At 46.8% G+C, this 14,276-nt stretch overlaps 4 protein-coding genes across 4 annotated transcripts; 2 read left to right on the forward strand and 2 right to left on the reverse strand.

The window, feature by feature from the left end:
* The first annotated feature begins 4,450 nt into the window (after window positions 1–4,450).
* LOC130610113 (histone H1) lies at window positions 4,451–5,192 on the forward strand. Its single transcript, XM_057429738.1, has one exon. It carries the CDS (start codon window positions 4,469–4,471, stop codon window positions 5,123–5,125), a length of 657 nt encoding a protein of 218 aa, XP_057285721.1. The 5' UTR covers window positions 4,451–4,468; the 3' UTR covers window positions 5,126–5,192.
* Window positions 5,193–6,444: 1,252 nt separating this feature from the next.
* On the reverse strand, window positions 6,445–6,925 carry LOC130610133 (histone H2B 1/2/3/4/6). The gene has a single exon (XM_057429774.1). The coding sequence runs from the start codon at window positions 6,904–6,906 to the stop codon at window positions 6,526–6,528; it is 381 nt and encodes a 126-aa protein (XP_057285757.1). The 5' UTR covers window positions 6,907–6,925; the 3' UTR covers window positions 6,445–6,525.
* A 5,324-nt stretch (window positions 6,926–12,249) lies between these two features.
* On the forward strand, window positions 12,250–12,569 carry LOC130610386 (histone H4). The gene has a single exon (XM_057430221.1). The coding sequence runs from the start codon at window positions 12,258–12,260 to the stop codon at window positions 12,567–12,569; it is 312 nt and encodes a 103-aa protein (XP_057286204.1). The 5' UTR covers window positions 12,250–12,257.
* A 919-nt stretch (window positions 12,570–13,488) lies between these two features.
* LOC130610419 (histone H3) lies at window positions 13,489–13,974 on the reverse strand. The gene has a single exon (XM_057430303.1). The coding sequence runs from the start codon at window positions 13,963–13,965 to the stop codon at window positions 13,555–13,557; it is 411 nt and encodes a 136-aa protein (XP_057286286.1). The 5' UTR covers window positions 13,966–13,974; the 3' UTR covers window positions 13,489–13,554.
* Between the last annotated feature and the right edge of the window lie 302 nt (window positions 13,975–14,276).

Here is a 14,276-nt window from a genome sequence, read left to right on the forward strand (position 1 = left end):
GATTCACCAGAGCTGTGGTTTGTCTTCAGCTATGCTGATGTGGGTGATCTATTTTTATTTTTTTCCTTTTTTGCCTTTGATACAGTTCTAAGTGGAAGGAGCACAAAGATGTAAGATCTTCCTGTCCCTTTTATCAAAGCAATGGGATGTGTGGATGCCCTGACTTCAATCCATGCACTCAGGTAACTGAACTGAGTCAGTTCTGGAATGTATTTATTGCAGTCACAGCAAGAAGTGAAATGATTGCCTGTATAGGCAGGAACGCAATGCTTAAGAGTAGCTACTCGTGATGCTCAGAAGCAGACAAAACCACCTCTGCTGCCAATTCACCTAACTGTGCAACTGCCTCCTCCTCTTCTTATGAATCACAGGCAGCTTTTCCCAATTAGGACGCGGTCCTGCAGGCTTATTTGGACTAAAATCTACGGGACTGCTGGGCTACATTGTTACGGACTGTCAAAACTTTTACTATTACTCTTTCATTTTTCTTTCAAGAAATTAATGTAGTGTTTAAAGCCAATGCTCACCTGCCAGTGGCTTTGCTCTGAGCAGAGCCATAATCTAAGACTAAAGGGAGAGAGGAACAGCAGCGGTGCCCATCTTTTGTGTGACAACTTGGTGACCAAACCACATGCTCACAAGGTGACAGATCTGAGCTCTAAATATGCCTGAAAATCAGTGGAGGTAGTTTTACATCATTACAGGTGTTGAGATTCTAACCTCACAACTGAGAATTCAAACTGTGCTGATTAGCACAAGCTGAGGAAATGGCTTATCCATCTTAGGGCATACAACTTGCTGAAGTAAATGTTCTTCAACATCCACACGAATGATGTGCCATGGTAGAAACACCAAATCCAGCTTGGAGGACTGCTGCCAACCTTTTCTCCCCCAGCATCAGAAATTATTACAAAGAGTTTTCATTGCTAAATTGGCAATACTTGCAATAGCAAGATTAATTTTTTCCATTTATTCATGTGCTATTTTTGGCCTCTGATAATCCATTGAATCACACCATTAAAGAGAGATGCTTTCTAAATATTACTGAAATTTCTGAATAGGGATCTGAGATCTTAGTTGCCCAAAAATAAAAAAGTGTGACAGTACTTTGTGTGCACTATGACATGTTTATTTTGCCTTGTTTGTAATCCTGAACAGTTTAGATCAGAATTCCTGTTACTGTACCCTCCTGGAAAGAAGGCTGTGACTCTTTCTTACTCTGTGGGGCAGAGTTTAGATGAAATGTCTTTTGTTTGTTTGATTTCTTTGGGTGGGTTTCATTTTGTTTGTGTGTTTGTTTTGGGATTTTGGTGTGGTTTTTTTTTTTTTTTTGCTTGTTTGTTTTTTTTTGGCTTTGTGTTTTTTTTTGTTTTGTTTTGTTTTTTGTTTTTCTTTGCTAGGCCATCATGAATAGCTGAGTAGCAGTCATATCTCTGTCTTTCCCTGAACCATGCCAGTGCTCATATCCAAGGGTAAGCAGCATAGTCTGGCACACACACTACTCACTTCACTGTAATTTTATGATACCCATGTAATGGGACCTGGGCTGCGTTATAAAAAATGAACCATGAGTTACAGTCCAAAAGCATCAATGAATGAAGAAGGGAACAAAAGAAGTCACGGAACTGGAATTTAGAGAAAAGAGCAGAATGGAGGAAAAACACTGCTGTGCAGCACTGGGGTAGCAAAAGGATGTGTCATAGTCCAGGGTGCAGACTCCTTCATTGCTTTGAACAAGGATAGTATCTGCCATTGCTCAAAATATAGAAGAGGAAAAGATGACAGGGACTAAAGAGAAACTGTGGGTAATCAGAGTGAAGGAGAAAAACCAATCAGGAATCCTGGTGCAGGACAGGGACAAACGTACCAAACATTTGATCTTGAAGTCACTTCAGCTTGTTTGTGTAGTGGGGTATTCTCCAGTTTGAGTAACTTGTAATGTTCTGCGGAACAGCCCTGCAAGTAATACTGTATTAGTTTAATTGCAGTAACAGTTGAGTGATTGTCTCCTGAAGCAGAGAAAATTCCTGTGTTATGTGTTCCTGCCTGGTTTCTGCAGGTATCAGTAGTACTGGGTTGCAAATGTGCCTACTGATAGAAGCATTTCTTCATGATAATAAATAATCCTGTAGTAGCATTTTTGAGGTTCTAAATAGAGGGTTCTAAGACAACAGCGATGGCACTAGCAAGGGGCTCCCCCCGTTCCTGGGGGTCAGCTCCTCAGGCACACGTTTCCCTGTAAGATGAATTCCTGAGTCACTGCTAGGGGTCAGAGGCGGCTCTCCTGCATCCGCAACGACGAGGAGCTCAACAAGCTGCTGGGCAAGGTGACGATCGCGCAGGGTGGTGTGCTGCCCAACATCCAGGCTGTGCTGCTGCCCAAGAAGACCGACAGCCATAAGGCCAAGAGCAAGTAAAAACTGAGGAAGGCTTCCACCTCAGAAGTTTAACACAAAGGCTCTTTTTAGAGCCACCCACTGTCTCATAAAAGGAGCTGTACATTCTAACTAAACACAACCCACAAAAAAACCCAACCAAACAAAACCCCCCAAATTTGTGAAATCTTAAGTTCTTGAAAATTTATTTTTTCAATTCAGAACAAAACCTGTTGTACTGTTACTTCAGTAAAATAGAACATGTTAATTGCTGGTAAACACAATGCTAAAAATAAGATGTGGAATGAATTGTTCTCGTGGGGGACAAAGTCCCAAAGTTGATGTTGCAAGGAATTTGCAGCTTCCCCTTTTCCCCCCAGGCCTTGTCCTTTACTGAGCCTGTGTGGAATTGAAGTAATCAACATCTCTAAAAGCCACCTTGCTCCTTCTAAACAACCCTTTGACCTACAGATGTGTCCTTTTTTTCATACTAACAGGCATTCTGAATTAGTAATTTTTCATACAATTTTCTCACAGCTCTGCCTGAGCTGCTGCAACTGAAATCTGAGTGGATTTAGGAATGATGGGCAATTTGAGGTAAAAAGGACTGTTCCCAGTTCTGATTCTACCTTACCTATAGTGCTGAACACCACCATACAGATGTTGAAGTAGAAACAGAAAATTGGTGATTATAGATCAACAAACACATTTTAATAATGATCGATTTGAAAAGACTTTTTTTTTTTATCATACCACCGTGCAACGTTTTAGTACCACTGACAGTCACAATGCCAAGAAGTAACAAGCAGTTTACAGGCCTATGGCAAAACAAAGGGTTGTAGGCAAAAAGGAAAATATCAGGGGATATTCCTTTCAATTCTCTGTACTTTGAAAAATAAAATAATTTTAGTTTTAATCTGTTTATGTGCGGTCTTGGTAAAATGCAGGGGAGGACTTATCCCTCTTGCTCACAGCCAGCTCTTTCAGCACAACGCATATATATTAGTTTTCATATTACTCCCAGTGCAGGAATCTGTCATTGAAAAGTATAAAATAAAAACAAAAACAAAAAAAACCCACCAAATATTTCACAATCTGCTACAAAAGTGGAGTCCAAGACGATAACGGGAGCTAGTTTTGTTGTGCAGAAGCAGGGAGACACTCAGCTGCAGTCGTGTCTCCTGAGATAACGCTGACTCAGATTTTTCACTAATCAAGCTGTGTCAGAAAAAAAACACTGCCAAATCATGAAGTGACAGGGTGCTGATTATAATTATTAACAAAACCTGTCCGTGTTAAGCTCTTCTGTCACATAATTTATTAAGAATATAAATATTTCAGTAGCAGAGCATGTGGGAATGGTGCCTGCATTGTGTGCACACTAAGCAAGACAGCGCAGGCTGCTATGCTGTAAAAAAGTCATTCTCTTCTAGGATACAAACAGCCCCTTACCGAACTTTCACCTGCTTCTTGCCTTGCTGCATCATCCACTAATTGGATTTATTTAAATTATTTTGAAAGGGGCAAAGGATTTGGGACAAAGGAGCTAATTTCTAATCCATATTCAGTGCTCAAGATGAACCTGTGTTACTTCCTCCTCTTAGAAACCAATTTGTGCTTAAAATATCCATTCAAGTGTCCTGTTTTCAGTTCAGATTAAGAGAAGACCCTTTAAAGAATAACAATTAATTACTTTGGAGGTTTAGGTGACCACGTCGCGGCTTTTATTTAGTAGGAAAACCAAAAGTTTCTGCCTCCCGAGGTCTCTCCGGGTCCAGGACTCGGTGTTTATCGCCTCTTTTTTAACTCACCCGTTGCCTCTCCGAAGGGAAACTTCGCCGAGGGGAACAACAGTCTTTCTTTTCCACGGCTCTGCGAACCGGGGGGAGTGCATGACCGAAATTCGGATAAAACCCGTCTTTTTTGCCTCCTAAGAAACACAAAATGAGAGGGGAGACGGGAGCGTTCCGCCGGGCGGCGGGGCGGGCGCTGCAGAGCACCAATCACCGCGCAGCCCCTCCCTATAAATACGAGGCCGCGGACCCGCTTCAGGCCCAGTGGTTTCCCCTGATCCGCGGACTACGGCTGCAGCCATGTCGGAGACCGCGCCCGTCGCCGCCCCCGCTGTGTCTGCTCCCGGTGCTAAGGCCGCCGCCAAGAAGCCGAAGAAGGCGGCGGGCGGCTCCAAGGCCCGGAAGCCCGCGGGCCCCAGCGTCACCGAGCTGATCACCAAGGCTGTGTCCGCCTCTAAGGAGCGCAAGGGGCTCTCCCTCGCCGCGCTCAAGAAGGTGCTGGCCGCTGGTGGCTACGATGTAGAGAAGAACAACAGCCGCATCAAGCTGGGGTTGAAGAGCCTCGTCAACAAAGGTACCCTGGTGCAGACCAAGGGCACCGGTGCTTCTGGTTCTTTTAAGCTCAACAAGAAGCCAGGCGAGACAAAGGAGAAAGCAACTAAGAAAAAGCCGGCAGCCAAGCCCAAGAAGCCGGCAGCCAAGAAGCCTGCCAGCTCTGCCAAGAAGCCCAAAAAAACTGCAGCAGTGAAGAAGAGTCCCAAGAAAGCGAAGAAGCCGGTGGCTGCTGCTGCCAAGAAGGCTACTAAGAGCCCTAAGAAGGCTGCTAAGGCAGGTCGCCCTAAGAAGGCAGCAAAGAGCCCGGCTAAAACCAAGGCGGTGAAGCCCAAAGCAGCCAAACCTAAAGCAGCCAAGCCCAAAGCTGCCAAGGCAAAGAAGGCGGCGCCCAAAAAGAAGTAAAAAGACTGAGAAGCAATTATAGTCTACTCATTTAAATAAACCCAAAGGCTCTTTTAAGAGCCACCCACCTTTACTTAAAAAGAGCTGGAACACTACAGTAATTGCAGCAGCATAACCAAATCTCGAAAAGGGGTTGGCAGGGATTTATACTAGATTAAGAAAGTTACCGTTTACCGAAACGCGGGCGGTCTGTGCAGCCTGCATGGGAGACCAGACCTAACTTGAAGTCTTGCTTCCTACGTGCAATTCAGGAGCCCGGCGAGCGCTCCGCCCTCCCGGAGTTTAACGAGGCCAGCGCCAGCCCTAGCTCGCGTCCCTCCGCTGCGTAGCCGGGGGGAGGCTTAAGTGTCCCGCGCGGGGACAGGATTGGTCCCTTTCGCCCACTCGGCCAAGCCCCCTTGGCGTCAAGCCCCGCCTCTTAGGGCGGTGACCCCACACGCACGCCTCCGGTGCACTCCCCCATGCTCGGTTACGCGCGGCGCCTCACGGGCCGCCTTCCTGGGGGTTCTGTGGCAAGACGGCACAGATTGGGGGGGGTGGGGAAAACGCGTGCGTAGTGCTCCAGTTCTGCTTTCACCCCACAGCTTCTGCGGGCAAAGCTGCACTTTCACAGCGGTGCGGCGGGACATTCGAGAGCAGCTGTCTGATCCCAAGTCCCTGCACATCGCCGACAACCCCAGCTTCACGGCGATTCACAGTGAATTAACTCCTTCACACATTTGGACATCGGTGTTTTAAACCGGAAAACCCTTCGTAAAGAAAAATCTTACCCTATTTAATCACAAGTACGGCAGCTACCTCACTGGAAAAAGCGAGTATTGGGGGTGGGGTGGAGAGGGAGAATTGGACCCGCACTTAAAACATACGAAAAGTGAAGCCAAGCTACAAACGCACCTGGAAGACTTGCTTTCAAAAGACTTATTATTCACTGAAAGATCCAGAAATGTTTTTTAATTATTATTTTACAGGTATAGTGCAAGTTCTTAACAACAGAATTTTCTGCTGGACATATTAAGTAAGAGGAATTCAAGCTCTTCGAAAATAAAAGCCCACCTACCTTTTTCACGGGACTCCTAAGTTCTGGAAACTGACCGAGCTACCAAAGCACTGGGGTACAGTTGCTGCTGCTTTTTAGCCAACATTCAAAAGCAGCTAGTATTGCGTGCTCAAGTTTTAAACAGCCAATCCTTTATGCCAGATGCGGTCTGCAAATCAAAATTCTTCCAGTCAGAAATTAAATAGCTTCAGTTACCTGAAAAACCAAGCACTTCACTGGTGACATACAAATGATCAGGTTACTTATGCACCCCTCGAAAACAACAGCAACTCAGCCCTTCTACTTGAAAAAATTGGTGGCTCTTAAAAGAGCCTTTGGGTTAAAACTGTTGCTTTGTGATATTCTACTTAGAGCTGGTGTATTTAGTTACAGCCTTGGTGCCCTCGGAGACTGCATGCTTGGCCAGCTCACCCGGCAGCAGGAGCCGGACAGCCGTCTGAATCTCCCGAGAGGTGATGGTAGAGCGCTTGTTGTAGTGCGCTAGGCGCGAGGCTTCACCGGCTATGCGCTCGAAGATGTCATTGACGAAGGAGTTCATGATACCCATGGCCTTAGACGAGATGCCAGTGTCAGGATGCACCTGCTTCAGCACCTTGTACACGTAAATAGAGTAACTCTCCTTGCGGCTCTTCTTGCGCTTCTTGTCACCTTTCTTCTGCGTTTTGGTGACAGCTTTCTTGGAGCCCTTCTTAGGCGCAGGAGCAGACTTAGCCGGCTCAGGCATAGCGATAACTCCTAGGTTGCTCTGATACACCAGAATGAGCGGCAGTCTGCGCACTCCCACATTTATAGGTCCCTTATGCAAATATTTGGCTTCAGGTATAAGCGCTTCTATTGGATAGCCGCTGAAGTGGCGTCACCTCGCTTAGGAACGGCTTTGCAATTTGTCCTTTTTAAATACCACGCTGTTATTGGTTAATAATGCGGATCCTACCAGCCAATCGCAATGAACTCTTTCAATCTCAAGGTTGGTGGCGAAGCTCGGCAGCGGCTGCCTGGCCCCGCCTCTCCCCGGGCTCCCGCCCTTCTTGCGGCAGCTGCTTCTGCGGCTTTGCGCGAGCAGTGTGGGACATGGTTATTCGCACTTCATCCTGGAAAAAAACACCTTAGAGAAACTTAAAAGGGATTTCGATACTCTTTTGGGTTGGTTGTTGTTTTTTTTTTTCCCCTTTAAGAAGTGGTATATCTGCATACTTCGTGTAATAAGTTGCGCTTGTAATGACCACAAGTTAAAAGGGCAAAAATACAACCAGAAAAGCATGCAGAGGATCCGGAACACTAAGCATTGTTAATAGCGTGGGAAAATAATTCTTTTTGGTCCACAGGGTATGGCTTGTCTGTCAGGACTTTAAGTGATTTACTTTGTAACTTGAAAGAATGTGGATTTCTTTTGAGATGCAACACATATGGGATGAATGTGTTTTAAGTCAAAACCAAGATAATCCTAGTCATTAACTATGGATTTTAAACTCTAATTTTAGTTTATTGTGAATCAGAAATTCAAGCTGCTTTTTTGCAACTTTAACTGCATTATGCAAGAGGAAAATATACATATTTTAAATCTACTAAAATTATTTCATGGCGTTGGGAATTCTGATGTGCTAGATTTTGTTTGTTTTTTTTTTATTAAAATGCAGCCACATTATAAATGACAATTATAGATTCATTCATCAATACATCACAGTTCTATAAGCCACTTTCAATGAGATCAAGTTAATTTGTGCTTGAATTAAGCTAGGACTGCATAAAATGGTATCAAATAGCCAATGCCATAATAATGCTATTTCCTTTTGGAATTCCTATGGGCCTTTCAAAGTCTAGACCTTCTTGGTATCCGATATGATGGATGGCATGGTCCTATACAGGAAGCCTATTTGGCACAGGTAAGTACTTTACGGCAGATGAGACTGCTAAAATCACAACAAAATTGACTGATCAATTAAGGAGATTTATAAGAGCAGGGAGAGTCTGGATACTGGTTCAAGCAATAAAAAGATCTGTCACCTTACAGACTGGGTTTTGCTTCTGGTTTGTTTTGTTTTGTGGTTTTTTTTTAGTTTTATCCTGCCTGCTGGGCAAAATTCTGGATGCACAAAGATTTCCAGTTTATGTCCAAAACAGTGCTCTCTGATGAAGAGAACCAGGAGAGGAAAAGACGGGGCCTTTCTCTTTCCCAATAAGGCTTGCTTGGAAATGCTTCTGCTGCGCTAACACCTAAACTGGGGAAACAAAAGCAGCTACCCATGTGGGAAGAGCTGCTTCATGCTGCCTTTATGATGCTGCAGCTCTCTGATTTAATATCTGCCTCCTGCATGCTAACCCTGCTCCCTCTCATCAAATCAGGGATGGGATAATTGCTCATCCACCTTCATTTGCCCTGCTTCCCCCACAGATGTCTTTAGCAGCTCCATCAGCTTGAAGAAAATCTGGTAAGGTTAGAGGGAGCTCTATCTGCCTTTTCAAGTGAAGAAGAGTAGTTCTCTCAGTGAAGCAAGAAAAGAAGCCAGAGTGGCCCATCTTTAAACATTTAACCACTCACATATGCTGTGAACCTGATGGCTTTCTTTTGGCATAAACATTATTTGGAAATGCAGTTCGCTGACAACACGTCTGCCTGGTAATGGGTGTTCTCGTGAGCATTTGTGAAGCTCCATAACATGACATTCCACTCCAGAACAACGTGTGTAGGATTGCCAGTTTTGGTTCCACACTAGCAGATGAAGACTATTGCTCTTGTTACACTGCTCTGGAAGACAAAATGTAGAGTATCACCAGGCGATCTCAGCAATCACAAAAAGGTGAATAGGTCCAGAAAGCAAGGGCATTAAAAACAAAGCAATCCACCCTCCCCCCTAAAAAAAAGTAGCTTCTGCAAATACCCCCTTTACCATGTTAATCCTTTAAAGTCTGTTGATCACCTCCAACAAAAATTATAATTGATCCACGTCTTGGAGAATCTAACAAGTTTTGTAAACACCAGCTACAGAATAGAAGGAAATTTAGGTTAGAGCCTTCATTGAGGAAAGGCAGCTACTGTGAACTGAACAACTAAGAAATCTGTTAAAAAAAAAAAACAACAAACAAACAGCAAAACCCCAGTGACCCGACCCCCCCCCCCAAACCAAACAGCTGAATAATAACTGAAGGACAGTAATTCCTGGTGTAGGAACGATGTGGCTGCATGTGCTGCCCTTTCACAAACAGATACTGGAGAGTGCTGAAGGCAAAAGAATTGGGAAGAGGAGTGAAAAGAGGGTCAGAAGATATTTATAAAGGGGACTCAAATTCTAGGAAAGAACTGATTGTGGAAGCCTAACCAATGAAGAAAGATGAACTGAGTTTCTACAAGATTCCAATATCTGAAGGGGGCCTACAAGGATGTTGGAGAGGGACTCTTCATCATGGACTGTAGCAACAGGACAAGGGGTGATGGGTTCAAACTTATACAGGGGAAGTTCAGGTTAGATATAAGGAAGAAGTTATTTACTGTGAGGGTGGTGAGGCACTAGAACAGGCTGCCCAAAGAAGTGGTAAAGGCTCCATCCCTGGCAGTGTTGAAGTCCAGGTTGGACAGAGCCTTGGGTGGCATGGTCTAGCGTTGAGGTATCCCTGCCCATGGAACTGGATGATTTTAAGGTCCTTTCCAACCCACACCATTCAATGATTCTGTGATTTATGAAAAAGGAATCTACACATTCATATTCCCCTCTGCAGTCTAAAAAAAACCATGTTCATTAAAGCAAGTCACCACCCATCATCTATCTCACTTCATTAACAACAGAATTTCTAGTGACTGACCAAAGCTTTGAAGCAACCAAAAGAAATAATCCTTCAGAGTCAGGAAACAGAAGTCTGATGGGAGGGAACAGAGAAAAGGCTTCAAGAACAGTTCCAGAACAACTCAAGGATGTTAGAACTTGAAGGAGTCACCAGCCTGTCGCACATTATGAACAAGTATGAACTGTGGGACTCCCTCTTTCTCCCCTGGTTAGTGTACCTCTGCCAGGTGAACACACTGTGCTACAGGCTCTCAGCTGTCTTCTGTTCAGGTAACTGCTCCAACTGGAAGTTCGTACGTGGCACTGGGAAGACATAAAGGCAAAGCTGCTTCTAGTATTCTGCCACAACAGCTCCTGGGTGAGGTCTGCGCAGTTTTCCCTAGAAAATGGCCTTTTGTATTCTGAAATCTCAGGTCAGAAAGATAACTCTTTTCTGTTATTTTCTTATTACCTAAATGGACTTCAAGAAAAAAAATGTTTCTGAATAGCATCTTGGCTTTAACTATCCACCTTCTACAGCCTCTTTAGCCAGACATGCTGGAGGACAACTTCGCTGATGAGGGAAAGTCAGAAGCCTGTGTATAATCTTGGACTTACAGAGTACACATTGCCAATGTCAAAAGCTCCTGAGAAACAAACCAACAAAAAACATGAACCAAAGCAAACAAGCAGAGACAACAAGGTAGATTTTATAAGTGTAGTAGGATAAGTGTTGGACACTTAGATTGGTTTCTGAACACCATTTCTCTTTAGACTGGTGTATTACTCTGTATGGTGTATGGAGAAGACAACGAAGGAGAAGCCCCAGGAAAAGTTACAAAACAATACAGCTTCGACAGAAGGCACTGAGCACATAGCATTAGAGAGAATTACAAATATATTGATGATGAGGCACAGCTGTATAGCAATTGTGATTATTATGGTGCATGATATGTATTATAACCGCATTAGAGAATTCGAGTTTAAAGGTTATAGGTAGCTACTGTAGGACTTTCAGTTGTTGATACTGAAACATTAAGAACAATCCTGTTACATGTTGCATGTCTTCATATCTATAGCTGCAGCTTTTCTAGCTTTGTAAATTCTTGAGTGTCACTGCTATCTGAAGGCATCATAACTGCTTAGAGAAGCAATAAGTATACAGGTCACATTTCTGCAGCGTGAAATAACTGTACTGAAAAACCCACAAGATGAAAAGAAGGGGGCGGGGGGAGGAAATTGCTATGCATTCCCCAAATAAGTAATGTTCGGACACGTATGATGCCTGAAGATGACTAACACAACATGTTAAAAAGATTTGCCCTCCATATGAATGCAGCTACAGTACTACAGCTAATAAAAACACCCAGTTATGTGTTCAAAAAACAAAATTTATGTGCAGAATAAAAAGAAAATGTGAAATTAAAACTTTGAGGTATAACACATCAATAAAGCATAAAAACATGAACAAACACATGCCACACATATAAAAACACATGGAATAAAATCGATTTTTTACATGGGTATATTAACAAGACACTCAAATGGAGTTCCTTTATCACCACCTCAGCCCCATAAACACAAAACAGGCGTGTGGTCATTAAGACAGGAATACAGGAGGTGTAAATGACTTCACCCCCCCCCCCCCAAAAAAAATATCATGACCAAGAGCGGGGAAAAAGGAGGATTAATAACGATGCCTAATTCTTAGTATGAAAAGCTAAATTTACCCCAGCACCGACGCTCACCACCCCTGTCCGCCGCCACACACCCTGCCCGTCCGTCTCCACCAGAACCACACCCCCCCCCCCCCCCCCCCCCCCCCGCCATCTCCTTTGTTTAGGCGCCGCGAAATGGCGGCGGTGGAACGCGGGCGGGGCTGGGCGGTGCGGCACCGCGCGGGCGGGAAGCGGCGCTCTCGGCCCTACCGCCCCCATTGGCTGGATTTTGCTGCAGACCCGGGCCCCGCTCCCCCCAAAGACCCCGAGCACCGCAGCGGCGGGGCCCGGAAGCTGGGCCGTGCGCACAGGGACGGAGCTTGTCCCCTTCCCGGGGGTTTGCTCCCGCGGCGCCCAGGCCGGCCGGCAGCAGGGTCGGCCGCCTCCCAGGGCCACAGCAGAGACCGGCATCGCACCGCCCATCCCCTGTCGGAGGCGATGGCGCGAACGTCGATGTCCGCCGGGGGAAGGGCGGGGAGAAGAGCCCGCCCTTGCCCTGCCCCGTCGCAGTCTCCAACCAGGTCGGACTCCTGGCAATATACAGCCGCGCTGGCGCCTGCTCCCGCCACGCACCACTTGAGTTGAGAAGAGTGAGGAGTATGTCTGGTCGAGGCAAAGGCGGGAAGGGGCTCGGCAAGGGCGGCGCTAAGCGCCACCGCAAAGTGCTACGCGACAACATCCAGGGCATCACCAAGCCAGCCATCCGCCGCCTGGCTCGTCGTGGCGGTGTGAAACGCATCTCGGGTCTCATCTACGAGGAGACGCGCGGTGTGCTGAAAGTCTTCCTGGAGAACGTGATCCGTGATGCAGTCACCTACACGGAGCACGCCAAGAGGAAAACGGTCACAGCCATGGATGTGGTGTATGCTTTGAAGCGCCAGGGACGCACTCTCTACGGCTTCGGCGGCTAATACTCCGGTTTTGGACAGGTCACTTTTTCAGAACACAAAGGCTCTTTTCAGAGCCACCCACGCTTTCAAAAGAGGAGCCTGAATCACGTTTCGTGCCTAAGCCTTGTATTTCAGGGCTGCAGCAAAACAACGGTAGCTAGTGGGTGGTGTGGTCTACGCTAAGGGCGGTGGGGGTGGGGTCTTTCTCTGTTCTCATCTCTAGTCCGCGTTCCGTATGGTTCTTTTAATGCTTCCAGTCTCAAGCCAACAAGTGAGCGTGAAATCCGTGGTCTAAATAAATAGCGAGTTTCTGACGGGACTCTCCCTAGGCTCGAGAGAAACATTCCGTTTCCGAAAGATTAGTACGTCTTGCATTCCCCTCTCCTTTTCCCCGTTTTCGTCCCCGTCTCCCGCTCTTCCTTTGTAAGGAGAACGGAGGGGACAAGCTGGCGAAAAAAGCCGGAATCCCCGGTCAAGCGCTATTGCGACAGCCGGTCTCCCGCCATCGGCTTCACCGCAGCAGCCTGAAATGGAAGCGCACGAAATGGCGGCGTTGCTCTCCGTTGCCGCCCCCCCCCCGCATGGGGGACGGGATATGGCGGGAAAAAGAAACGAGTAAACGGCTGCAAGCGCCCGTCGCGTCCCATGGGATGCAGCGGAAAGGGACGCCGAGCGAGAACGCTTCCCTGTGCTCTGCTCCTTCGACTGCAGGGCTTCCTGTGCTCTGGAGCATCACCCCGGCCTCGGCCTGCGCCCGCAGATTATAAACGGGGAATCTCAGAACGTCGACACACGACGATCGGGCGGGGGTTGAGGCCACTATCCCACGCTGAAACTCCCGCCCGGTTATCCCACGATTAACACTGCCTGGAGTACGGGAAATTGCGCTCGGCTTAGGCTGCCTACACCTGCTCCTAATACCAGAGACCCAGCTCTCTTTTGTGGCCATGTGGTGGCTCTTAAAAGAGCCTTTTCGGTTCGGGGGGGTGGGGGCACGACAGGCGCTTCAGGCGCGCTCGCCGCGGATGCGCCGCGCCAGCTGGATGTCCTTGGGCATGATGGTGACGCGCTTGGCGTGGATGGCACACAGGTTGGTGTCTTCGAAGAGCCCCACCAGGTAGGCCTCGCTCGCCTCCTGCAGCGCCATCACGGCCGAGCTCTGGAAGCGCAGGTCAGTCTTGAAGTCCTGCGCGATCTCGCGCACCAGGCGCTGGAAGGGCAGCTTGCGGATCAGCAGCTCCGTCGACTTCTGGTAGCGCCGGATCTCGCGCAGCGCCACCGTGCCGGGACGGTACCGGTGCGGCTTCTTCACGCCGCCAGTGGCAGGCGCGCTCTTGCGGGCAGCTTTGGTGGCCAGCTGCTTGCGGGGCGCCTTCCCGCCCGTCGACTTACGCGCCGTTTGCTTCGTTCGCGCCATTGAGTACTTTAGAAGCTGAAAGCACAAGAGACGTCTCCGACTGCACGGCTTATATTCATAGCGGGTCTGGCACGCCCCTCATCTCTGATTGGTAGATAAGGAGCAGTTTTTTTATTGGGTACCCGCTGAGGTGACTGAAGCCGCTCAGAGTTCCAAACCGTTACACAAGGCATCCCTCTTTCCTTTATTTTCTCCATATTTGTGTAAATTGCATAATGAACTTTTAAGGATTTCTTGCATAAAATTTTTATTTCTAGAGTTCTTACTACTTCATTTTTTGTTGTATATTTGTTTTGTCATATGTTTGACAC

Source organism: Pezoporus wallicus, unplaced genomic scaffold (assembly GCF_028554395.1).
Source record: "Pezoporus wallicus isolate ANWC-B61680 ecotype Strahan unplaced genomic scaffold, APGP_CSIRO_Pwel_v1 scaffold_3294, whole genome shotgun sequence".
In the NCBI taxonomy this organism is placed as follows: Eukaryota; Metazoa; Chordata; class Aves; order Psittaciformes; family Psittacidae; genus Pezoporus; species Pezoporus wallicus.

Coding starts and splice junctions, on each gene's coding strand:
- LOC130610133 (XM_057429774.1), bottom strand. CDS start 6,906: ATGCCTGAGCCGGCTAAGTCTGCTCCTGCGCCTAAGAAGGGCTCCAAG.
- LOC130610419 (XM_057430303.1), bottom strand. CDS start 13,965: ATGGCGCGAACGAAGCAAACGGCGCGTAAGTCGACGGGCGGGAAGGCG.
- LOC130610113 (XM_057429738.1), top strand. CDS start 4,469: ATGTCGGAGACCGCGCCCGTCGCCGCCCCCGCTGTGTCTGCTCCCGGT.
- LOC130610386 (XM_057430221.1), top strand. CDS start 12,258: ATGTCTGGTCGAGGCAAAGGCGGGAAGGGGCTCGGCAAGGGCGGCGCT.